This window comes from Peromyscus eremicus, chromosome 3 (genome assembly GCF_949786415.1).
Source record: "Peromyscus eremicus chromosome 3, PerEre_H2_v1, whole genome shotgun sequence".
Taxonomy (NCBI): Eukaryota; Metazoa; Chordata; class Mammalia; order Rodentia; family Cricetidae; genus Peromyscus; species Peromyscus eremicus.
Window position 1 is genome coordinate 58,642,157 of NC_081418.1, and position 22,693 is coordinate 58,664,849.

The following is a 22,693-nucleotide window of genomic DNA, read 5'->3' on the forward strand; positions in this document are numbered from 1 at the left end:
CCAAGATCAGCCACCTATGCCATGGTCCCCAAGAGAGCTGTCTCAGTGTAGGGTGGGATGGGTGTGGTGCATTGGAGCAGCAGACCTGTGCTGACTCTAACCTGGGAGATATTGGACACACCATGCCGGCCAGTGCCTCAGGTTCCTCACCTATGGACATAGGAGGCTGTTCTCTGTGAACTCCGGTGGAAGCTGTTCAGCAGTCTGGCTGAACCATGTCTTTGTGTCTTTTTTTAAAAAAGCACATCTGCAACACGTGCGCTCATGGGATGAATCCTAGTCCTATTCTAAATCTGGTTCCAAAAACAGCTGTCTTTGAAGATGAATGTTTTGGCAGAAAGTGTGTGTCTGGTTCTCCTTTTCACAACAGCTGTCAAGAAGCTCAGAAATCAGTGTTCTGTCACATCGGTAGCAATGTCCTCATCCCGAGTCTCAGCCATGCCTGCTCCTTCTGCTGTTATGTTTAAACGACTCCAGTTCTCGCCTCTAAACACCTTATTTTACAGTGACCTTGGATTAGAAAGTTATTATGTCTTCTTGCAACTAGAGAACAGTATTAGATCAAACCAGATTTTGTCTCCTTTCTCTTAACCTTCTTCTCGGGCTCCTTGGGGGTTAGGGACCAATCTTTTTTTTTTTTTAATCTGAGGGTCCCTCCAAGGTGGGATGCTGTCTATGATAGCTGTCTATGGTTATCCTGTACCACATGGGACCCAGGGATGCCCTCTTCAGGGTCTGTCTCACCACCTCTCACAGGCCAGTGAGCTTAGCCAGTGTCCTCCCACTCCCTCCTCCATCCTCAGGGAAGACAGCAGGTCCCATTCGCACTCCCGAGACTCCTCTGCCTGCTTCAGGGCAATCCATACAGACGGTGACCACCATCTCCACATTCCCTCCTGGCGCCAAGAGCCTGCACCCAGGAATGGCAGCTGTGAGGGTGCTTCCCCCACACTCAGTCACTCCTGCGGCTCCTGCTGGTAAGACTCTTCTGCCTGAAAAGGCCTGTGTGAGCCCAGCTTCTCCGTGAGGAGCAGCAGCCGCAGGAGGCTCATCACTTGGATCTAGGTCACATGGTTCCATGTCATTTTTAGTAGAGTTGGCCTAGGCACCAAGCTTCCTAACCCAACTCACTCCTTTTTCATTACCTCAAGAGAGGCAGAAAGTGGGGTATCCTAGAAGCTAAGTAGAGGGAAGCTGGGGTCTAAGTGACCAAGGAAGAAGGGTAAGGGTAATTGGTTCCCAAGTCAGCTGGCTGTGGTGGTATCCTGCCTGCAGGCCAAAGTGTCACCCCCAGGCCCTTCCCACCCACATGGTGTGGCCCTGGGCAGATGCCCTGTGATGTGCTGGGCTGTGTGGAGCAGAAGCAGCTGTGTGATGGAAGGGAGGACTGTCTTGATGGCTCCGATGAGCAGCACTGCGGTGAGCTGGGGGATTGCATCATCTGGAGATGGCAAATGGTTGCAGGTCTGGATAGCTCATATGGTAGGGACATAGGAGGGGCTGGGACAGCAGGGAACAGAGAGGAATTGTAAAAGCTACTGGAAGCTCCAGTGTCTTTGAAGGTGATGGAGAGAATGGGATAGACATTGGGTCCCAGCCTGTTTTATTAAACCTATCTGGATGTTGAGGTTACTCATCTATCCACCAATCCATCTGCCCACTTATCTATTGATACATCCACTCATCCATCCATCCACAAATCCAATGATCCATTCACCTCTTTATGTATCTGTCATCTACCTGCTCTTTTAAAAAATATTTATTTTTATTGTTTTTATTTACTTATGTGTGCATGAATGTATGCCACATGAATGTGCTCACAGAGACCATTGAGGACATTGGATCTCTTCAAATTGGAATTAGAGATGGTTGTAAACTACCATGTGGGTGCTGGGAATCAAACCCGGGTCCTCTGGTGCTCCAACCAGTGCTCTTAACCACTAAGGCATCTCTCTATCCCCCACCCACCTACTCTTAAATCTACCCATCCATACGTACACCATCTTTTCATCCATCTTTCCATCCATACCCATGCATCTGATCATTTATTCAATCTGTCCATCACTCTCTCAATTTGTATATCCATTAGTCTATTGACCCATCTATCGATCCATATACCTGCATATCCATTTACTGTCTATCTATCTATCTATCTATCTATCTATCTATCTATCTATCTATCCATCCATTCATTTATCTTTCCACTTACCTACCCACCTACCTGTCTGCCTGTTTACTCATCTATTTACCTATCCCATTCACACACTCATCTTTCTGTCTGTCCATCTATCCATGTAGCCACATACCCATCCATCTAGCCATATAGTCTCTACCCATCTGTCCATCCATCCATCTGTGGTAGATCATTTTGATCAAAGCTTGGTTTGCCAATCAGAAGAGAAAGTGTTAGCCAGTCACAGAAACTGGGACCCTAGGGAGAACCCATTCAGAAAGAGGGTAACCAAGGGGAAGGACTGTTCTGCATGCACAAACTGCTCTCTGGACACTCACAAGTAGAGAAACTATGGGAACTGTGTAGAACAAAGGCCTTGTGCGGGCCTCATCCTGGGTGAAGGCTGCCAGGGACACTGGGAGGGAGGAAAGGCCAGAGCTTCTGCTCAGCAAACTGTCCTAATCTTGGCCTAAAGTTCAAGGGACTCAGTTTCTCATCCAGCCAGAAACGGAAATTTATGTGGCTGCCTCCTCTCTCTTCAAATTATGGATTGGCAGCCAGTGCTGGACCCTTCACTGTGCCTACCACTGCCCTCCCTGGGTTGCCAGCCTCAGTGGCCCTCTGCTCCCCAAGTCAGCTGAGCTGTGGCAGTGGGGAGTGTCTCCCTCGTGAGCAGCGCTGTGACCTTCAGCTGAACTGCCAGGATGGCTCTGATGAGGACGGCTGTGGTAAGTGCTGGCCGGAAGTACAGTCCTGAGGGTCCTGTTCCTGCATGAGCCCCCTTCCGAGCACTGATGTACGTCCCCTGCAGTGGACTGTGTGTTGGCACCGTGGTCTGGCTGGAGTCACTGCAGCCACAGCTGTGGCCTGGGCCTCATCTTCCAGCGCCGGGAGCTGCTGAGACCTCCCCTGCCCGGAGGCACCTGTCTGTTGGACCAGCTCCGTAGCCAGCCCTGCTTCGTGCAAGCCTGCCCAGGTAGCCTAGCACCCCAGAAAGAAGTAGAGATCGACCACTTGCTGTGGGAGACCTGGGTTGGTTCCCATCAGAGACCCTCACCAAATGCCCTGCTGTCTTTGGAAACTCTTGTGTCCAGTCTTGTTGGGACTCTAGCACAATGATATCCATGCCGTTAGAGCCTTCAAAGAGTAGACAGGATACTCACCTTCATGGCCCTGGCCCTCCTTGCCTACCTAGGTAGCTTGGGGATCCCTTTACGCAGGGTTCTTATACTGTAAACTGGCAGCAGTCATTCCTACCTCTTCCCACCCATGTCTCCGTGGGTGAGGATGAAGGAGACAACAGAAGAGGGTATTTTAAGGGGCAGCTGGTTCTACCACTTACTTGTCCCTGGCTCCATACTTGAAGGCCTTGTAGACCTTTTGTTCAGTGACTCCAACACAGTGGCTTTCCAGCCTGCACTGCGTGCTGCTGAGAGGGTACCCCTCCACATACACACACACACACACACACACACACACACACACACACACACACACACACCAGCCTCCCCACAGCTCCTACATCAGGTTCCCAACCCTGGCTTTGGCATTTCCTTGTCTCACTGCTTCCAGACATGCCCCACTTCAGGGTTCTGCCATTGTAACCTTGCCAGGGGCTGGAACTCTGTCCTTGGAGTCACCGGGTGTCTTTCCCTGGTTCACTCACCTATGGGCAGTTTTCCAGAATAAAGGGAGTTGTAGAACCACTAGGGTGCTGCTCCTGCCTGCCAGGCCACTGGCTCCCAAGGAGCTGGGAGAGGCTCCCTGGCTTGGCCTTCCCCTTTCTACACAGCCTGTCTCCTTGGAGTCTTTCTGGTGGACCCCCTTCTTCCTCCACAGTGGCTGGCGCATGGTCAGAGTGGGGGCCCTGGGAGCCCTGCAGTGTCTCCTGTGGAGGTGGCCACCAGAGTCGCCAGAGGAGCTGTGTGGATCCCCCACCCAAGAATGGTGGTGCCCCCTGCCCTGGGCCTTCCCATGAGAGAGCACCCTGCAGCTTGCAGCTCTGCCCGGGTGACACAGGTAAAGGGAAGCTGGCTGGGAGGGACCTCCAACAGTGGAGCCCCAGAGTTTGTCTCTGGGCCTCTGACGCCCACCCTGCTTGTGCTCTTCTCTCCCGAGACTGTGAGCCAGGCCGTGTTCACGTGGAGGCTGAACTGTGCCGGAAGGGGCTGGTACCCCCATGCCCACCCTCCTGCCTGGACCCCGAAGCCAACAGAAGCTGCAGTGGGCGTTGTATGGAAGGTGAGGCAGAGCCAGAAAGTGCAAGTGAGAGTTGCCCACCCAAGCCCAGTACTGCCCCTAAGTGGCTTCCTCTCCTTGCACCCAGGATGCCGCTGCCCTCCTGGGCTTTTCCTCCAGGACTCTCACTGCCTGCCCCTCTCTGAATGCCCCTGCCTGGTGGGCCAAGACCTGAGACAGCCTGGCCTGGCCTTCTTGCTGGACAATTGCAGCCAATGGTGAGCACGCTGGGCCGAGGGGTGGTGCTAGTCCAGGGGCCAGAACTGGCGTGAGAGAAGGAGCTGGGTCACAGGAGGGCCTGGATGAAGAAGGGCGGCATCGCGTGGAGGGTGGATACTGGCCGGAGCCTCCTGGTGCGGATGGGTCCTCTACCCCTTCTGTCCTCTGCAGCACCTGTGAGGAGGGGGTACTGCTGTGTAAGCCAGGAGGATGCCCCCAGTCCTGTGGCTGGTCTGCCTGGTCCCCCTGGACACCTTGTGATCGCTCCTGTGGCTCTGGAGTGAGGGCCAGGTTCAGGTGTGGAGGTCGGGCAAAAATGGAAGAGATGTGGAGAAGGGATGAGAGCAGGTCACCCTGGTGGGGGGAGGGCAGTGGACAGGTGACAGAAGGACAAGGAAGGCGAGTCTCTCTCCAGGTCCCCCTCCAACCCTCCGGCGGCATTTGGAGGTGCCCCGTGTGAAGGTGATGGGCAGGAACTGCAGGCCTGTTACACAGAATGTGGGACAGGTATGGTATGGCAGGAGACTGCCTTCCTCTTCCCAATTCCCTGTCCTGGCTGGTACCTGGGATGGGTAGGGAATGAAGCTGTGCCAGAGGACGCTGGGTGTCCCCATGTCCCCTTTCCTGCCTGGACCCCAATGCCAGCAGAAACTGCAGTGGGCCCTGTGGAAGGCGAGGCAGAGCCAGAAGGTAGAAGTTAGAGGGTGAGAGTCACGCCCACCCATCCAGTCATGGTCCTGGAACCAGATTAGGTTAGCGGGCTTTGGGGCGGGAGAGACAGGCTCTTGTGCAGACATCCTGGGTCCCTGGGCAGGCTGGCTAGGGTGGGACAGGTGTCTGCAGGGGCCAGAATGAAGAGGTTGCTGGCCTGGCTGTGTGCTTCAGGTGACCAGGGCAGACAGGAACACTCAGAGGCAAGATAAAGGCTCCAATTTGTCCCTTTGCCTCAGGCTATGCGGTGTCAAGCGAGGAAGTCACTGCAGGGCAGGCTAATCCCTGTTGGTGTGTGAGGCCGGATGAGGGATGGGTGACAGGGAATGAGAGGAGGGGGCTGAGGAGTGGGTCCTGGAGGCAGGGGAGAGTGAATGGTGATCTCAGGCAGGTGGTTGCAGATCACAGGAAACTCTGAGGCTCAGGGACTGTGAGGATAGGGAATATATTGTGAGCTGTTGGCTGAACCGTGGGGAAGCAGGGCATGAGCTTGGCCAGGTTCCATGGAGGGCTCTGCCTTAGGTAAGGGTGGGAAACAGCCGTAGAACAGGGTCCTAACAACAGAGTGACTCAGAGGAGCAAACCTTACCCTTCATGGCCCCCAACCTTTGCCAGCCTGGCCAGAGCCTCTATACAACAGGCCTGTACTGTCTTTTCCTTCCAGAGATGCCAGGTTGGACACCCTGGACGTCCTGGTCTTCCTGCTCCCAGAGCTGCCTTGTCCCTGGGGGGGACCCTGGCTGGCGGCAGCGGTCTCGGCTCTGCCCCAGCTCCAGGGACACATTCTGCCCCGGAGAGGCCACCCAAGAGGAGCCCTGCAGCCCCCCTGTGTGCCCAGGTATAGCCCCACCTTCCTGGTGTGGCTGAGAACCTGAGTGGGAAAAGGAATAGGAGAGAATGACCCCTTGACCTGGTCCGACCCCCAGGAAGGAGGGAAAGAGCAAACCTGGCGGTGTCCTTAAGCCACCCCCACCCAAAGTCTCCCGAAAAAACCAACACATGATTGACATTATTTGGGATCATCCTAAATCCCTCCCTCCCTCTGCCCATGTCTTGCCACCAATGACCATAGCCTCTGTTCTTCCTGCCAGTGCCAAGTGCCTGGGGCTCCTGGGCTTCCTGGACCACCTGCTCAGCCTCCTGTAATGGTGGCATCCAGACTCGCGGGCGCAGCTGCTCCAGTTTGGCTCCTGGGAATCCTGTGTGCCCAGGACCCCACACTCAGACCAGAGACTGCAATATGCATCCCTGCACAGGTGCCAGAGCCCTCCACACTCTCCAAGTGGCCTTGTCCACCCCGGGGTTTTGACCTTTCCAGCCTTCTCTTCTCGCTTGGCTGACCTCTGACTTCAGAACAGGGCACACTTAGAGCTAGGAAACCTTCAGGATTTTCAGTGTCTCTCCAAGTCCCCTCCTCCTCCTCCTCCTCCTCCTCCTCCTCCTCCTCCTCCTCCTCGTCCTCCCACTTGCCTGGAACCAGATACTGGGCCAGGCACTTTACTTGCCCTAGAAGGGCATGTGACTTTGGAGGCAGAGCCCACTCACAGGCAAAATCAGGGGAGCAGGGCCAGCCGAGGAGAGTCTATTTCCTTAGCTCCTTGATCTGTTGGGCATTCCTCCTGACCCAGACACTGGTGTCCTGTTCTTAAGAGCGTTCATAACCAGGGAGCCAAGCTATGGGGCGAGGGGAGGGAAGGGGAAAGGACTGGAGGGGAGGGGCTTCCTCATCTCTGCCTTGTCAATCACTACATCCAGGCTTTCCTCCTTGTCAGCATCCCTTCTCTCCTTTCCTGACTCAGACCTTTCTGTCTCCCCATCTAGCCCAGTGCCCAGGGAACATGGTGTTCCGCTCAGCAGAGCAGTGTCAGGAGGAGGGGGGTCCGTGCCCTCAGCTGTGCCTGGCACAGGACCCTGGGGTAGAGTGCACTGGCTCCTGTGCCCCCAGCTGCACCTGCCCCCCTGGCCTCTTCCTGCATAATGCCAGCTGCCTGGCCCGCAGCCAGTGCCCCTGTCAGCTGCACGGGCAGCTCTATGCACCAGGAGCGGTAGCTCACCTGGACTGCAACAACTGGTAGGCTACCAGTGAGGATGGGGACAGAGGGAGGGACTATGCTCCAGAGTAGGACACGAGTGGACTCACACATATTCACTCATCAGTGTGTGGGGGAGGGTGCAAAGGGTAGGGGGCCGAATATGCTGACAAACGCACCGGGCATGGCTCCCGAGAAGACTGCAGTGAGTGAATCACTGCCTGGCTACAACACAGGTGCCTACAAGAAATATTCACCCCATCTGACTGTGGGAAGACTGGGTTTCAGATAGGTGGGGTGCTATGCAGAATGGAACTATAGCCTGGAGAGAGGCTTCTTCTTAAAAATATATTTTTACCCTTTGACCAATTCCTACGTGCATATAATATATTTTGATCCTATTCACCCTCACTCCTCCCTCTAACTCCTTCTGGATCCACCCCAGCCCCTTCCAACTTAATGTTGTTGTCTTGATACTCATGGGTATGGGACCATCCACTGGAGAATGGTCCAGCCACCAGGGGCTGTGTCCTTAAAGAAAATAGACTTTCCTTTTCCCAGAACCCATCAGTTGTCATAGCTCCTCAACTCTGGAAGGTGTTTTCTCCTTCCTGAATGTATTTCTCTACATGGGATCCCTTGGGCTCTGCTCTTTGAAGTATCCAGTTCTCAAAGCTAACATGAGGTTTTGCCAGCAGAGGGCGCTCTAACATATTCCTCTCCGCCCCTCCACCCACCCACCCCCTTCCCTTTCCTCAGATTTCTTCATTCTTCATTCTCCTCTTCCTTTTTATCTCCTGGTACCTTCCCCAGTCCCCTTCTTATTGTCTTCACCCCCTTTCTCTGCTAGATTATTTTTCTGGAATCTCCAGTGTTTGACCAATAAGCACATACTGGAGAAAAATGGAAGGGCGAAAATATAACCACTTCTTCTAGAATTCTAGCTTTTTCTAAATTGCCCCTGCCTAGCCCTGTCACTTAAAGTCATGTACAGAGGTTGTTTAATAAGTGCACACGAAATAAAAAGTATAAAAAGGCACTCTTGATGAAACTGTGTGTCAAAGGGACAGCACCCTACCTGGGGGATCAAGGGGCCCGATGACGGCGGATTTGGGAGGGAGGCACGGGAGTGAAAGTCCAAGTCACATCCCACATGTCACGTTGTGTGTCTGGTGTCTTGGCTCCCTGTCCTTTGAGGCAGGTGTCCAGTGCTTCAGTGGCGAGGGCTGGGTGACTGGACTGGGGCTCACTGCACCCTTTCTTGACAGCACCTGCGTCTCTGGAGAAATGGTGTGCACCTCAGAACTCTGTCCAGGTACTCCCTCCATGTGGTGGTTGGTGCTCAGAGACTATGGGAGACCTTGGACCCTCCTGAGATAGCTTCCTGGGAGTGTTGGTGGTGTCCCAAGAGAGTCAGGGTCCAAGACAACTTGGCCTGGTTTCAGACATCTGCCCTCCCTCACCCTGGCAGTTGCCTGTGGCTGGAGCCCCTGGACTCCATGGAGTCCCTGCAGCCAAAGCTGTAATGTGGGCATCCGAAGGCGCTTCAGAGCAGGCACGGCACCACCAGCTGCCTTTGGGGGTGCCGAGTGCCAAGGTCCCAACGTAGATGCTGAGTTCTGCAGTCTGAGGCCATGCCGAGGTAAGAGTGGGAACCTAGGGCCAGAGAGCTCCTTAAAGAACCTTCTAGAGAGAATCCAAGATACCGATACCCCCCTCAGGACCCCATGAGAGACATAAGGGACTTCCCTAAGGGATGCCACTAAGAGATGGTCCCCAGAGGCCTTACTAGTCGGTTCCCCAAGAGAGACCCTCCCTAAAGGCCAGCCCACTTCCCTCTCTGAAGACACCACGTCTCCTAAGGTGGAGATAATTCTGCGGGTGAAGAGAGATGGCATGAGAAGGAAGGAGTGTCTTTGGATATCTGGACTGGGGAAAAAGATGTACTGGGTATGGAATGTGAAAGCTTTAGTGACCTGGACACTACCCACAGGTCCTGGTGCAGAGTGGGGTTCCTGGACTCCATGCTCGGTGCCCTGTGGTGGTGGTTACAGAAACCGCACTCAAGGCAGTGGCCCACACAGCCCCATTGAGTTCTCTGCCTGCAGCCTGCAGCCTTGTGCAGGTGAGGGATGCCTTGGGGGCACTGGAGTTCTATTTCCACCATGTCAGGACACTTCTAACACCCCACCCCCGCAGCCCTGTCCATGGCAGCCTCAGCCTCTCCCGTGTTGGGGAAAGCTGAGTAGGTAGGCACTGTGCTACCCCTTTGTCACGTGTGTCTACAGGACCAGTGCCAGGTGTGTGTCCCAAGGGCCAGCAATGGCTAGACTGTGCCCAGGGCCCGGCCTCCTGTGCCCATCTCAGCACCCCTAGAGAGACCAATCAGACTTGCCAACCCGGCTGCTACTGCCTTTCTGGAATGCTCCTGCTGGTGAGATCCTGCTGCCTGGCCATAGCTGGGACTGCCTCATGGCTTGGGACCCTGGTTCGGCAGGGAAGAGACAGCCAGGGGCCTGGGCAAGGGCAACGCCAAAGGTTTGGGGCTGGAGACAGAAACTGCTGCGTGAAAGACACCTTAGACAGCTGTTCTCTTGCTTATGAAAGTGGTGGTGAGTCGAAGGGGCTGTACACATGCCACTCCTTCAAATGCATGTCCTCTAATCTATCCATCACCAGCTATGTGCTGAGCACTACTGTGTGCTCAGTCTTAGACTGGGTAGTCAGGTGAGTGGGATGAATAAGGAAGACACGCTCTGGATGCCTACTGGTTCTGGCTAGAGACACAGCTTCGTTCCTTAATGAAAATGGTTGCCAGGCTAGGGGTCGGGGGCTGGAGGGTGTTATGCTGCTCTATGAACCACATGGTTCATATGAAAACTATGTATCGCACACAGTTGATTTCATTGAACAATTCAGCCTTGCAATGGAAGCAGGTCTTTTTTCTCCCTGAAGGAGAGCGCCCATGTTCCCATGTGACCCTCGGCTAAGGGTCTGCTCTTGCCACTGAGAGAGGGACCTAGATTAAGCCCTGTGGAGGCTTCTGGAGGGTGGCCCTTGAGATGGACTAGGAAACTGAGTGCGGGCTGTGACTGGAGCAAGCTGGAACCAGGATGACAAAGGGTTTTCTATTTCAGAACAGTGTGTGTGTGCCTGCCCAGGACTGCCCCTGTACCCACAGGGGGCGCCTTCATCCCCCGGGCAGTGCAGTGGTTCATCCGTGTGGGAACTGGTAAGCCCCTCCCACCCCCAGTTCTGAGGACCCAACTGTACGGCTGTCTTTCCTCAGCAGGAGGAGAGATTGGCTCCAGTTAGTCAGAGAGATGCCTAGCCCCTCCCCATCCTCAGCCACAACCAGCCAGCCCTGCCATCTAAACCTGCCTGCACCCCCCCTCCCCAGCCACTCATCCTTGTCTGTCTTCTCTCAGAGACTGGGGACGTACTGAGTGGTAGAGGGTTTGCCTGGCAAGACCCTGAATTAAGTTTCCAGTAATGGGGAAAAAGAATCACCTGTCTTTTTCTTCCTAACTTAATTTTTATGATTGTTGTACTAAAGTATATCGTACCTGTACTCACATATACACACATCACACAAATACATGCACACACACACACACACACACACACACACACACACGCATTCATACACATGCACACAAACACACACCTGTTCTGGAGGTAGGGGCCTTGAGTAACAGCCGTCGGTGGCCACATATGTCCTAGATCAAGGTTGGCAGACCTGGTGCGCTGAGGCACTGAGGGAGCATTTGTCCCAACTCTCCTTTTTGGCACCAATCTGACATTTTCTAGCTTGGGGACGGCTGTCTTCTCCCTCTGTCCACCATCCTCCCCCTGTGTATGTCAGCATCCAAACATCCCTTTCCTACAAGAACACACATCACACCAGATTGGCCTTGCCCCCCTCCAACGGCCTTATTGACTTGGTTACCTCTGGAAGGATCCCGTCTCCAAATAAGGTCACATTTGCAGGTCCTGGGGGCCAGAGTTTGAGCAAAGGCTCTGTGGGGACCTTGTAGCCCAGGGAGCACCCAAGCCTCTGTTTCCCCTCCAGCTCCTGTATCTCTGGGCTCATCACCAACTGCAGCTCCTGGCCTTGTGAGGAAGGTAAGAAAGGCTTCTCACTCCTCTGTCCTTGCTTCTCATCCCAGCAGCCTCGGGCCTGCACTGGGGTAGGAAACAGGCTCGAGGAGAGCTGAGGCGTAAGGTGTTATGGTGCCTCATTGGCTCATTCTCTTTTCCCATTCTCGCTCCCCCATGCACCCCAAGGTCAGCCTGCATGGTCACCTTGGACCCCATGGAGTATGTGTTCAGCCTCCTGCAGTCCTGCCCGACGCCACCGGCACCGCTTCTGTGCCAGGCCCTCCAGTATGGCACCCTTCAGCCTAGCTCCCCTGCCCACAGTGGCCCCCACAACCCTCTGCCCAGGCTCTGAGGCTGAGGAAGAACCATGCCTCCTGCCGGGATGTGACCGTAAGTGGCTCTTTAGGCTGATGCTTGCCCTGAAGCCCTGGGTGGAGCCATCTTTGCAGTACCTCATCCTTGTGCCAGCTGGCTCCAGTACCCCCAAACCCTTTCACACTCCTTCCTCTGCTGTTTTCTCAGAAGCAGGGAGCTGGAGTCCTTGGGGACCCTGGTCTGACTGTAGTCGGAGCTGTGGAGGAGGCCTGCGGAGCCGAACCCGAGCCTGTGACCAGCCACCACCCCAGGGCCTAGGGGATTTCTGTGAAGGACCTCAGGCCCAGGGGGAGGCCTGCCAGGCTCAACCATGCCCAGGTACCTGCTGAGGATGGGGTGGGCCCAGGAGCAAAGAGTAAGAAGCTAGGAAGCAGCCTTGGGAGGCAGGCCAAGGGCTCCAACCAACCTCAGCCCATCCTGTCCTCCAGTGAGCAACTGTAGCACCATTGAAGGGGCAGAGTACAGCCCCTGTGGCCCTCCCTGTCCCCGCTCCTGTGATGACCTTGTGGTGAGTCTGGGCCCCCTTGACACCCCTTCTCTGACCTTTGGCTCTGACCAGAGAATCCTCTTGTGGGAAGCATGGGTATGGTTTGGGGCCCATGGCTTCTTGCCTGGTGCTGGGCAGAAAGCCTGGTAGGGATGGGCGAGGCCCTGGATTTTAGTTTACCACAGTGCAGGCTTGCTCCCTCTTGGTGATGAGCGAGGCAGCCTTATCGAGCAGCACTTGGCATCAGCACAGCCAATGTTTCTAAATTAGAGTGCCACTGTAGACACAGCACAGACACGTGGGAGGGACGTCAGCCCACCGAATCGTCGTAAGTGTCATAAACATTTGGTGTACACAGCGTGCGTGCGTGTGCGTGTGCGTGTGCGTGTGCGTGTGTGTGTGTGTGTGTGTGTGTGTGTGTTCTAAACACCTACACAGACACTGTAGACACAGGAGGCAGACACAGACAAGATCTCTGGATCCATGATCCCACACTCTGGGAAGACAGACACGAGTTAAAGATGGACATGGAAAGAGCTCTGAAGATGGACATGGTGCTTTGAGGCCTGAGTGAGGAGAGCCGTGTGTGGACAGGAGGCCAGGGATGGCTCCAGACAGCTGAGGGAGGAGGACGAAGGAGCGCTAGAACGGGACGGCCCCTGCAGGTCATCATAGACAAGGCCTGTCCCCAGCTCTTGTCCACACTGCCTCTCTTCCCAGCCAGCTCTCCCGGGCACCTGCTCCCCGAGTACTAGGGGGGTCTGGGCATGCCTCAGTTCCCAGACCATCAGTGCAAGCCCACACTGAGTCTGCCATCCCCAAGACCTGGGGCTTCACATTTGCAGGGCCCCAGCTTCCAGATGCATGCCTTGGGAGCTGAGGGGTTCATCCATAAGGCTGTTCTCCTTCTCAGTGGCAGGGAACTCAGTGGCCTGCTGGTTCTCTTCCTGCCCTTCACCAGTTCTTTGAAGAGGAAGTAATTGTAAGGTCACACTTTTCTCTCTCTGGGCACCCTTCCTTCTCACTGTGATCATTACTCATTGCAGGGACAAAATTCCTGACGAACGTCACTTAAGAAAGGAAGGGCTTTTTCAGGCTCATGGTTAGACATCCATGGCTTTTGGGGGGAGGCATAGAGGCAAGAGCCCGAGGCAGCTGGTCACATCACATCCACAGTCAGAAAGCAGAGTAACAAGGCTGTTCCTCCCTTACTCAGCCCAGGACCCCCAGCCATGGATGCTACCACTCACATTTAGGGTGTGTCTTCTTGTTTCCATGTTGATTCTAGATCCCATCAAGTTAGGAATCAAGATTAACCCCCACACCTACCCACTGGGTACTTCCAACATGGTCTGGGATTCTTCCTAACTCTCCACCTCAGGCCGTTTCCTAATGACTAAAACCCCTGCTTGCTCTGTGCCTCTCCCCCAGCACTGTGTGTGGCGCTGCCAGCCGGGCTGTTACTGTCCCCTGGGCAAGGTACTGAGTGCTGATGGGGCCATCTGCGTGCAGCCCAGTCACTGCAGCTGCCTGGACCTGCTGACAGGGAAGCGCCACCATCCGGGCACTCAGCTGCCGAGGCCTGATGGCTGTAACCACTGGTGAGAGGTTGTGCTCTATTACTGGGGCAGGAGGCAGCAGGTTGACCAGAGCGGCTGCTGTCTGTGCATCTGAGCTCTGGGGGCTCAGACCATGTACACTAGATAACCCCCTGTCCTGGAGAAGATGCAGAGCAGGCCCCATGACACCTGTCTAACAGGAGGGGAAACTGAGGCAGCTGACTCGGTGTGTCTGCTGAGAGCTGAGTATGTGTTGCTGGGAGGAGAGAAGTTGGGCTGGACAAGGAACAGATAGGGTGTTTGTTCCTGCTGCCTGCCCTCACTTACCTGCGGGTTACCTACAGTCATTCCCCAGTACAGCACACCAGTTGTGCCGTCCCAGAAGGGCAGCTGATGGGGCAGGCGGGCGGGCTCCTGAAGCATATGAGAGTAGGAAGAAGGGCTTAGACTACACCATGAAAGTGTGAAGAGGAAGAGGAAGGAAGAGGCAGGCAGATGAGTTTGGGGGGGGGGGGACCTAGGCCATTCTGAACTGCCATCTTTCCCCTGGCGCTGCTCTTGCCCAGCACCTGCATGGAGGGGAGACTTAACTGCACAGACCTGCCCTGCCAAGGTATGTGCTAGCTTACAGGGCGGGGAGGAGAGTAGGGGTGCAAGGAGAGCGGTCTCAGGATTGCATCAACTACATCCAGTGCCTGCCCTACTCTTCACAGTGCCTGGAGGCTGGTGCCCATGGTCAGAGTGGACAGCGTGCTCCCAGCCCTGCAGGGGCCAGACAAGGACCCGCTCCAGGGCCTGTGTCTGCCCTGCTCCCCAGCATGGGGGTGCCCCATGCCCTGAGGAGGCAGGGGAGGCAGGGGTGCAGCATCAAAAGGAGGCCTGCCCTAACCCCACAGCATGCCCAGGTGTGGCATTCCTATGAGGCCTGTGTCCCTGTTCCAGAACCCAAATGCATGTTCTGACCCTGATGACCTAAGGCCTCCTGGGTCTCCCGAGACAGATGATTCTGTCTCCTTGGTGCAGCGGATGGAGCTTGGAGCCCTTGGGGGCCGTGGTCTCCCTGTGATGCGTGCCTGGGGCGGTCCCTTCGGAGCCGAGTGTGCGGTCATCCTCCCACCTCTGACGGAGGCAGGCCTTGTCCTGGGGGCCACCAGCAGAGTCGCCCCTGTGGAGACACTTCCGCCCTGTGCACAGGTGAAGGCTTTGGGGGAGAGGCAAGGGAGAGTCCTCTGTAGGTCTACAGAAATGCTGACGCCACTGCCACGTTTCCACACAGAACTCTTCAGACGGCAGCCTCAAGCTGCTCGCCCTCGGTTCTGGGTGAGGTGTCAGGTCACAGCCAATGTCGGCATCACAAGAGGCTCTTACCCCTTGGGATAACGCCCGAACGCTAACTCTCTCACTTCCTTCCTAGACTGTGGAGGGGGCCAGGATCTCTTACCCTGTGGGCAGCCCTGTCCTCACTCCTGCCAGGACCTGTCCTTTGGCAGTACATGCCTGCCAGGCACAGCCGGCTGCCAGTCTGGCTGCGGGTGTCCCCCAGGCCGGCTCTCCCGGGATGGGCTCTGTGTGCTCCCAGCTGACTGTCCCTGCCACTTCCAGCCCAGAGCCATGGGTCAGTGGTACCTCCCGTGCACTGGTCCTTGCCCTCCCCTTTCCCCCAGCAGCCCCTGGGGGAGGTGCAGTACCACTCTGCCTGGTTCTGCGTCTCTACCCGTGGGGCCCAGGCCCAGGCTACAGGTTGGGAACTGGAAGCCCTGCATTTCCCACATCCTGGGCTAGTGCAGATTAGAGAGAGTTTCCAGCACCTTCCTCCGGGACATGGGTGCTGTTGGGCGGGGTGCTAGAAGTCGGGAGTGTAGGATGTGGGGCGAGGTGAAGGCTGCTGTGCTGTCTAGAGTCTCCACACTTACTCCTGTGGCCTTCAGGGATCCCTGAGAACCAGAGCCGGTCAGTAGGGTCCACACTCAGCTCCTGGGAGAGCCTGGAACCTGGAGAGGTGGTGACTGGGCCCTGTGACAACTGGTAAGCAGATTGGGGGTGAGCTGTGGAACTGGGCCATGGTGCCTTCAGAGACGTGGACCAGGTCCTGTCACTGAAACCCCTTTCCCTGTCCCCAGCACCTGTGTGGCAGGCATCCTGCGGTGCCGTGAGGTGCCCAGCTGCCCTGGACCTGGCATGTGGAGCTCCTGGGGCCCCTGGGAGAGATGCAGTGTCTCCTGTGGGGGAGGGGAGCAGCTACGCTCTAGACACTGTGCCCGACCCCCCTGCCCTGGGCTGGCTCGACAGAGCCGAACTTGTCACATCCAGGTCTGCAGAGGTGAGCCCAGCCAGCTTCTCCCCAGTAACCCCTTAGCCTTGAGTCCCATCAGGTCCCTTGACCCTGACTCTGAGTACCCGTAGACTCCTCCCTTTCTGTCCCCATCATGCTCTTCCCTTGCTAGTGATGAGCAAGTACAGGAGGAAACAGCCAGGCTATGGGGGAGCCTTTGGGGAAGGGACACTGCCGAGGGGCTGGACACTATGACCTTCAGGCCACAGACGAGGTGGGCACAGAGGTGGGCAGTGAGGGCAGTGACGGGGCACTGACTCCAGTGCTGTCTCAGAGACAGGCTGCCCAGCGGGCCGACTCTACCGTGAATGCCAGCCCAGTGAGGGGTGCCCCTTCTCTTGTGCTCACATCATGGGACAGGTGGCCTGCTTCTCTGAGAGCTGTGAGGAGGGGTGCCACTGTCCTGAGGGCACCTTTCAGCATCGCTTGGCCTGTGTCCAGGTAAGAAGGAGCCTGAGGCTGTGCCCTCTGTCTCTGGCATCGGGCAGCTCACTGCCCCCAAGGAGTCAGTGACCTCTTAGACAGTCCCCCTTGTCGTGTGACTTTAAGTGCCACTCAAACCTGAGAGGCCTTTGCTGCTGATATCCAGGGTGGCAGATTGGGGGCCCCGAAAGGGAGGTGGAGGTGAGGCAGCTTCTTCCCAGGGTGTCCCTAGTTTCCGAGAGGCCATCTGCTCCCTGGGGATAGCAACTGGGTTTGTGCCCATTACCAGCCGATCTCCCAGCTCAAGGACACCTACAAGACTTTTGAGGCCACTGCAATGGCATGCTGCTCTGTGTCCCTCTGGCTGTGGCATTCAGTCTTCCTGGCAGGGAAGGGCAGTTTCCTGTTGAGTCCCCATAGCTGCCCATGGCATGTGGCCCAGCAGCCCCATCCTCCATCTCAGGGGCCCCCACACCTTCACCCTACCTGGCCCCACATCTCTGCCTCCAGCTGTGGGGACAGATGGCAGGCAGGTACTCCCTCTGCTCTGTTGAGCCCAACAGATGCTCAGGATTCCATTCCTAACCCTGGTGGCGTCCTCCAGCCAGAACCTGAGATGTTTCCTAGCCCCATTTTCTCGACTAAGAGGTAGTGACACCAAGCCTGAGGGAGGAGGGGCTCCTCCAAGGTCAGGAGGACATTGACCATCAGCCTGGACTGACACCGAGGCACCCAGACTCCTCTGATTCCTGCCAGGACTCTCTCTGCCTCTCCAAGTCCTGTCCTGTTGCAGTCTCTGCCAGTGCCTGCTTGTGTCCCTCCAGCTCTTCTGTACAGAAATCTGGCTGACTCTCTGCCCAGGTTCACAGCCTACAGGCTTTCAGTCCTTTGTGTGCCGGGAAATGCCTCCTGATGCCCAGGTCCTCCCTCCTGCTCCCGTTCCCTCTGTTTCCCCAAGTCTCACCAGAGGCTCCACATAGGTGCCCAGTAGGAACTTCCTGGGAGAGTTCACTGTCTCCTTCTGTCCATGCACCCAGGAATGCCCCTGTGTACTGACAGCCTCACTGCTGCAGGAGCTGGGGGTGGCCAGCACTGCCTCCAGAACCTACCTAGCCCTTCTGGGAGATGAGGGCCAGCCCCTTGGACCTGGAGATGAGCTGCACCCAGGCCAGATGCTTCAAACAGTCTGTGGAAATTGGTAAGGGACCCTCCAAGGTGGGGAGTGGGCTAGAAGGTGGGGGGAGGCCAAAGGAGGGACTGTGAGGTGAGGATGGGGACCCTGGGCTCTGTCCTCTCCCTTGCCCTGCCTGTGCCTCCTTGGCCACCTTGCCCCGCCCCTCATGCTGTGCTTTTTACAGCTCCTGTGTTCACGGGAAGCTGTCTTGCTCAAGGGAGGAATGCTCCAGGGTCCATGGCAGCTTTGGTCCCTGGAGCGTGTGGAGTCCATGCTCCCGCTCCTGTGGTGGGCTGGGTACCCGCACCCGAACCCGCCAATGTGTGCATCCCACACTTGTTCCTGGTGGACTGAGTTGCCACGGGCCCCTTCAGGACCTAGAGTACTGCTTCAGCCCGGAATGCCCTGGTAAGGGAAACAGAAGGAAGCCAGGCAGACACCTGCCCAGCAGGTACGGCTCTGCCTGCCTTTGCCCTCCTCTGTACCTGTCTATCCCCGCTGGGATCTCTGCATTTTCCTTCCTCTTACCCAACAGCTCTAGACTCTTGTTCAGGTCTCCAACCAGCACTTCTGGAGATCTTGCAAGATGCTCTACACTCTGTGTGTGTGTGTGCTGCTGGTAGGGCACATTGCAGGCACCCAAACACTCCTGAACAGGGTCTCCTTTCACAGGGACTGCAGGGTCCACAGTGGAGCCAGTGACAAGCCTCGCAGGTACCCCGAGTCTCTCAGCACCCCTCCAGGATGGCCTTTCTTTGGGGAGAGCAAGCCCTGTGCCTCTTTCTTCCCCATCCCTACTTCCTGGAAGGGCTGGAACCCTGGCTGACTCCTTGGGAAGTACACCCACTCTTTCTTCTACCCCTCCTTCCCACAGGTGGCTGGGGCCCATGGTCGTTGTGGTCTCCATGTTCCCACAGCTGCACAGACCCTGTTCACCCAACATGGCGCAGCCGTACACGCCTGTGCTTGGGCAACTGTACAATGGGAGACTCCTTACAAGAGCGTCCATGCAACCTACCCTCATGTACAAGTATGATTCTGAGGCCCAACCAGCTCATCCAAACCCAGACCTGGACCTCGATATCCAATTTCCCTAGAACAATCGAATAATCTAATCTAATCTCAGATCAGTGTCTGACTTTACTGAGCTCTGCCAAGTTCTATCAGGCCCCATGGTTCTCATGCATGTGTGGGGCAAAATACTCTCTGTAGGGTTGTTCCCCGATCCCTCAACAGCCCCATGAGTCAGGGATTTCTGTCCCCTATGGGAGCAAGGCACATAGACTCAGTTGTCAAAACCATACACCCATCATTATCAGATCTAGAACAGGAGCCCTGGGGTGTGGATGAGGTCACAGAGGCCCAGGTGAGGAAGTCTGAACTTGAGCTGGGTCAGGAAGGAGAGCCTGGGGCAGGTTCTGCTGGTTCCAGATCTTTTTCATCCTCCAGCTCCTCCCCTGTGCCCTGGCCCTGGGTGTGGGTCAGAGAACTGTTCCTGGACATCTTGGGCCCCATGGGAGCCGTGCTCCCGCAGCTGTGGGGTGGGCCAGCAGCGCCGTCTACGAGCATACCATCCCCCTGGGCCTGGTGGACACTGGTGCTCTGACATCCTGACTGCGTACCAGGAACGCCGCTTCTGCAACCTTCGCGCCTGTCCAGGTGAGGGGAGCTGGAGACACCGCGTAGCTTCAGGCTCCTCCCTGACCCCAGCCCAGAGAAGCTCTGCTGCCTTGCATTTCCTGATCATGCCACAGTCTCGCTGCTGGAGCCAAACCCTGATGGAACTATTCTCTTAACAGTGCCCGGGGGCTGGTCCCGCTGGAGTCCCTGGTCCTGGTGTGATCGCAGCTGTGGAGGGGGCCGATCCCTGAGGAGCAGAAGCTGCTCAAGCCCACCACCCAAGAATGGGGGAGCATCCTGTGTCGGGGAGAGGCACCACATCCGGTCCTGCAATCCCATGGCGTGTGGTACTGCAGTGGCGGACAGTCACTTCCTGCCTACTGAGCTTACTTCCGCAAAGCTCTCTCCACCCCCATCTCTAACTTCATTCCCACTATACCCATGGGGTGTAGGAGACTGGCTGCTCCTTCACTGGCTAGTTAGGAAAAACAAGATGTTCAGGGAAGGGATGGCTGCAGCTGGGTACTGGGCAGGGACATCCTGTGTGGATCTGGGTCCTTTGTGGCTGAAGCTGAACTCAAAGATTTGCCACCTACTTGGCTCATCCCTGGGACATCTTCCCAGCCTGTTTGTCCTCTTAACTTCTGGAGAACCATCTAGCCCAGGCAAAGTTTCTGGAGAGCTTGCAGTGTGATGTCAAGGGTGTAGGTGATCCTCCCAGACGTAAACTGAACCAGAGACTGTAATTGAGCCCTCCTCGCCCCACACTTCCTCTCTTAGCTTCAGCTCTTCCTCCACATGCTCCCAGCCCTAAGGGTCTTGGCTACTCCAAGACTCCTCTATCAGGAAATCCCCATTCACCTGCATACTGCCTCACACTTCAGACCAGGGCTGTAAGCCACTAAGTGAGAGTGTTAGCTTCTGAGATGGACAGATTAATCTAGCTTCATGAACACTTATTGGATGACCAGCCAGGTTCTGAGAACTTACTGGAGGGGAGAGGAGCTGTCTGTGTGTTTAGACTCACCTAACCCCAGGGCTCTGCCAAGCAAGCCCGTGATGTTTCAATTTATACCAATATGGGGGAAAGGATGGACCCTGGAGCCTCTAGGAGTCACTGACAAGAAAGAGAAGGATCTTGGGGTACCCAACTGTTCTTAACATCGTGCTTCCCCCACTTTAGAGGAAGGCTGCCCAGCAGGCATGGAGATAGTGAGCTGTGCCAACCGCTGCCCACACCGCTGCTCAGACCTGCAGGAGGGAGTCGTGTGTCAGGAGGACCAGGCCTGCCAGCTGGGCTGTGGCTGCTCTGAAGGTACATGTTAGAGATCCTTCTGGTTCCTCGGGGTAGCTCAGTGGCAAGGCAGATGTGGTCCAGATACCAGCACCAACCTGCTGACTTCCCACAGGGTTCCTGGAGCAGGACGGTGGCTGTGTGCCAGTTGGGCACTGTGAATGCACAGATGCCCAGGGCCGCAGCTGGGCCCCAGGGAGCCAGCATCAGGATGCCTGCAACAACTGCTCCTGTCAGGCTGGGCAACTCTCGTGCACTGCTCAGCCCTGCCCACCTCCTGCCCACTGTGCCTGGAGCCACTGGTCGGCCTGGAGTCCCTGCAGTCACTCATGTGGACCTCAAGGGCGGCAGAGTCGCTTTAGGTATGGGTCTGGGTGACTGGGGTCTCCTGCCTGGCTTGTCCCTCTCTCTGACAGAACTCCTGGGTACGTGCCGCTTTCCTCAGTGACTGCTCCATCCCGTGTCCTGGCCCAGTGTGTGCTGGTCACCTAGGCCTTTCCTCCGCCACCTTCATGCTCTCTCTGGACTTTCCCCTTGAAGCCTGAAGGATTATACAGGGCATGAGCTGTCTGTCCCCCCCTCTGCCCCTGGCCCTGCCCAGGTCCTCCACATCAGGCTCGTGGGCCCTGGAGTGTCAGAAGGAACAGTCACAGAGCCGGCCTTGCCCCGAGGCCCCCTGCCCACCCCTGTGCCTACATGAAGACCACCCTCGTGCCCTGGGGGACAGCTGGCTGCAGGGAGAGTGCCAGCAATGGTAAGTGCAGGCCAGGGAAGGGTGCCCCACTGCCCTGCTGCATAGCAGGACCCTGAATCCAGGCTCTTTTCCAGTTCCTGCACCCCAGAGGGAGTGATCTGCAAAGACACGGAGTGTGCAGGTTTGGGCTCCATCCTGTCCCTCACCCCAGCACCCCCTTACTGGCCTGTGTCTTGCAGGCCATCTCTTCTATATCCTGTGTTCCCCATCTCTCTCTCTCTCTCTCTCTCTCTCTCTCTCTCTCTCTCTCTCACACACACACACACACACACACACACACAATGCCACCCTCTGTGCCACAAGGATCCCAACCTAACCTCTGGGTCTTCACCATCCCCCCCTTGCTACTCTAACCTCGCCTGCGCCCTCCTACAGTGCCTGGGGGCTGGACGCTGTGGTCCTCCTGGTCCCACTGCTCTGTCTCCTGTGGAGGTGGAAGCCAGGTTCGCACTCGATCCTGCATGGTGTCAGCTCCTCAGCCTGGGAGCCTACTTTGCCAGGGCCCAGACACCCAGACCCAGCATTGTGGGCAGCCGCTGTGCCTGCAGCTGCCAGAGACCTGCTCCTGGGGACCGTGGGGACCCTGTTCACGCAGCTGTGGCACAGGCCTAGCCTCCCGCTCTGGATCCTGCCCCTGCCTACTGACCAAAGAGGACTCCATGTGTAATGACACATTCTCACACCTGGACACTCAGGCCTGCTACCCAGGGCCCTGCCAGGGTGAGTTGCTCGCCTGCTTTCCTTCCTTGCAAGTTCAGGGAATAAGTGTTTGCCTATGCAAGGCTATCTCGATGAAATGTCCCTCTATCTACCCCACAACACCTTGCTTTGTGCCCTTCAGAGCCTTTGCCATATGCTCTCTTTACCTACTTTGAGGGAATCCACCCAGTGGGGCCTTTCAGAACCCATGGCTCCCTCTTGCCCTTTTCTGGCTAGGGCGGGCATGGGTGTGGGCACAGGGGATGCTATGGGAGCCGCCAGCCTACATCCCTGCCCGTCTCTAGAGGACTGCATATGGAGTGACTGGAGCAGCTGGACACGCTGCTCCTGTAAGGTCCTGGTGCAGCAGCGTTACCGACACCAGGGGCCAGCACCCGGCCGGGCTGTGGGGGGCGCTCCTTGCACACGTCTGGACGGCCACTTCCGGCCATGCACCATTGGCAACTGCTCAGGTAAGGCCCGGGGATGAAAGGTCAAAGAGCA

The 22,693-nt window shown here is 56.5% G+C and overlaps 1 protein-coding gene across 1 annotated transcript in view; it reads left to right on the forward strand.

The window, feature by feature from the left end:
- LOC131906870 (SCO-spondin) overlaps positions 1-22,693 on the forward strand; it is a 53,721-nt gene that overhangs the window by 21,961 nt on the left and 9,067 nt on the right. Inside the window, exons 46-86 of the mRNA XM_059257695.1 lie at positions 813-977; positions 1,276-1,419; positions 2,731-2,901; positions 2,985-3,149; positions 4,013-4,192; positions 4,292-4,414; positions 4,500-4,629; positions 4,802-4,927; positions 5,046-5,137; positions 6,006-6,179; positions 6,433-6,597; positions 7,163-7,412; positions 8,640-8,686; positions 8,843-9,013; positions 9,365-9,496; positions 9,660-9,805; positions 10,509-10,603; positions 11,444-11,496; positions 11,659-11,862; positions 11,995-12,165; positions 12,276-12,355; positions 13,766-13,935; positions 14,460-14,506; positions 14,607-14,798; positions 14,917-15,087; positions 15,308-15,508; positions 15,822-15,918; positions 16,014-16,213; positions 16,506-16,666; positions 17,686-17,846; positions 18,007-18,230; positions 18,495-18,536; positions 18,697-18,852; positions 19,272-19,481; positions 19,622-19,789; positions 20,626-20,757; positions 20,852-21,098; positions 21,338-21,490; positions 21,565-21,611; positions 21,866-22,210; positions 22,495-22,662. Coding sequence (XP_059113678.1) covers positions 813-977; positions 1,276-1,419; positions 2,731-2,901; positions 2,985-3,149; positions 4,013-4,192; positions 4,292-4,414; positions 4,500-4,629; positions 4,802-4,927; positions 5,046-5,137; positions 6,006-6,179; positions 6,433-6,597; positions 7,163-7,412; positions 8,640-8,686; positions 8,843-9,013; positions 9,365-9,496; positions 9,660-9,805; positions 10,509-10,603; positions 11,444-11,496; positions 11,659-11,862; positions 11,995-12,165; positions 12,276-12,355; positions 13,766-13,935; positions 14,460-14,506; positions 14,607-14,798; positions 14,917-15,087; positions 15,308-15,508; positions 15,822-15,918; positions 16,014-16,213; positions 16,506-16,666; positions 17,686-17,846; positions 18,007-18,230; positions 18,495-18,536; positions 18,697-18,852; positions 19,272-19,481; positions 19,622-19,789; positions 20,626-20,757; positions 20,852-21,098; positions 21,338-21,490; positions 21,565-21,611; positions 21,866-22,210; positions 22,495-22,662 — 6,276 coding nt within the window. The remainder of the gene's footprint in view (positions 1-812; positions 978-1,275; positions 1,420-2,730; positions 2,902-2,984; positions 3,150-4,012; positions 4,193-4,291; positions 4,415-4,499; positions 4,630-4,801; positions 4,928-5,045; positions 5,138-6,005; positions 6,180-6,432; positions 6,598-7,162; positions 7,413-8,639; positions 8,687-8,842; positions 9,014-9,364; positions 9,497-9,659; positions 9,806-10,508; positions 10,604-11,443; positions 11,497-11,658; positions 11,863-11,994; positions 12,166-12,275; positions 12,356-13,765; positions 13,936-14,459; positions 14,507-14,606; positions 14,799-14,916; positions 15,088-15,307; positions 15,509-15,821; positions 15,919-16,013; positions 16,214-16,505; positions 16,667-17,685; positions 17,847-18,006; positions 18,231-18,494; positions 18,537-18,696; positions 18,853-19,271; positions 19,482-19,621; positions 19,790-20,625; positions 20,758-20,851; positions 21,099-21,337; positions 21,491-21,564; positions 21,612-21,865; positions 22,211-22,494; positions 22,663-22,693) is intronic.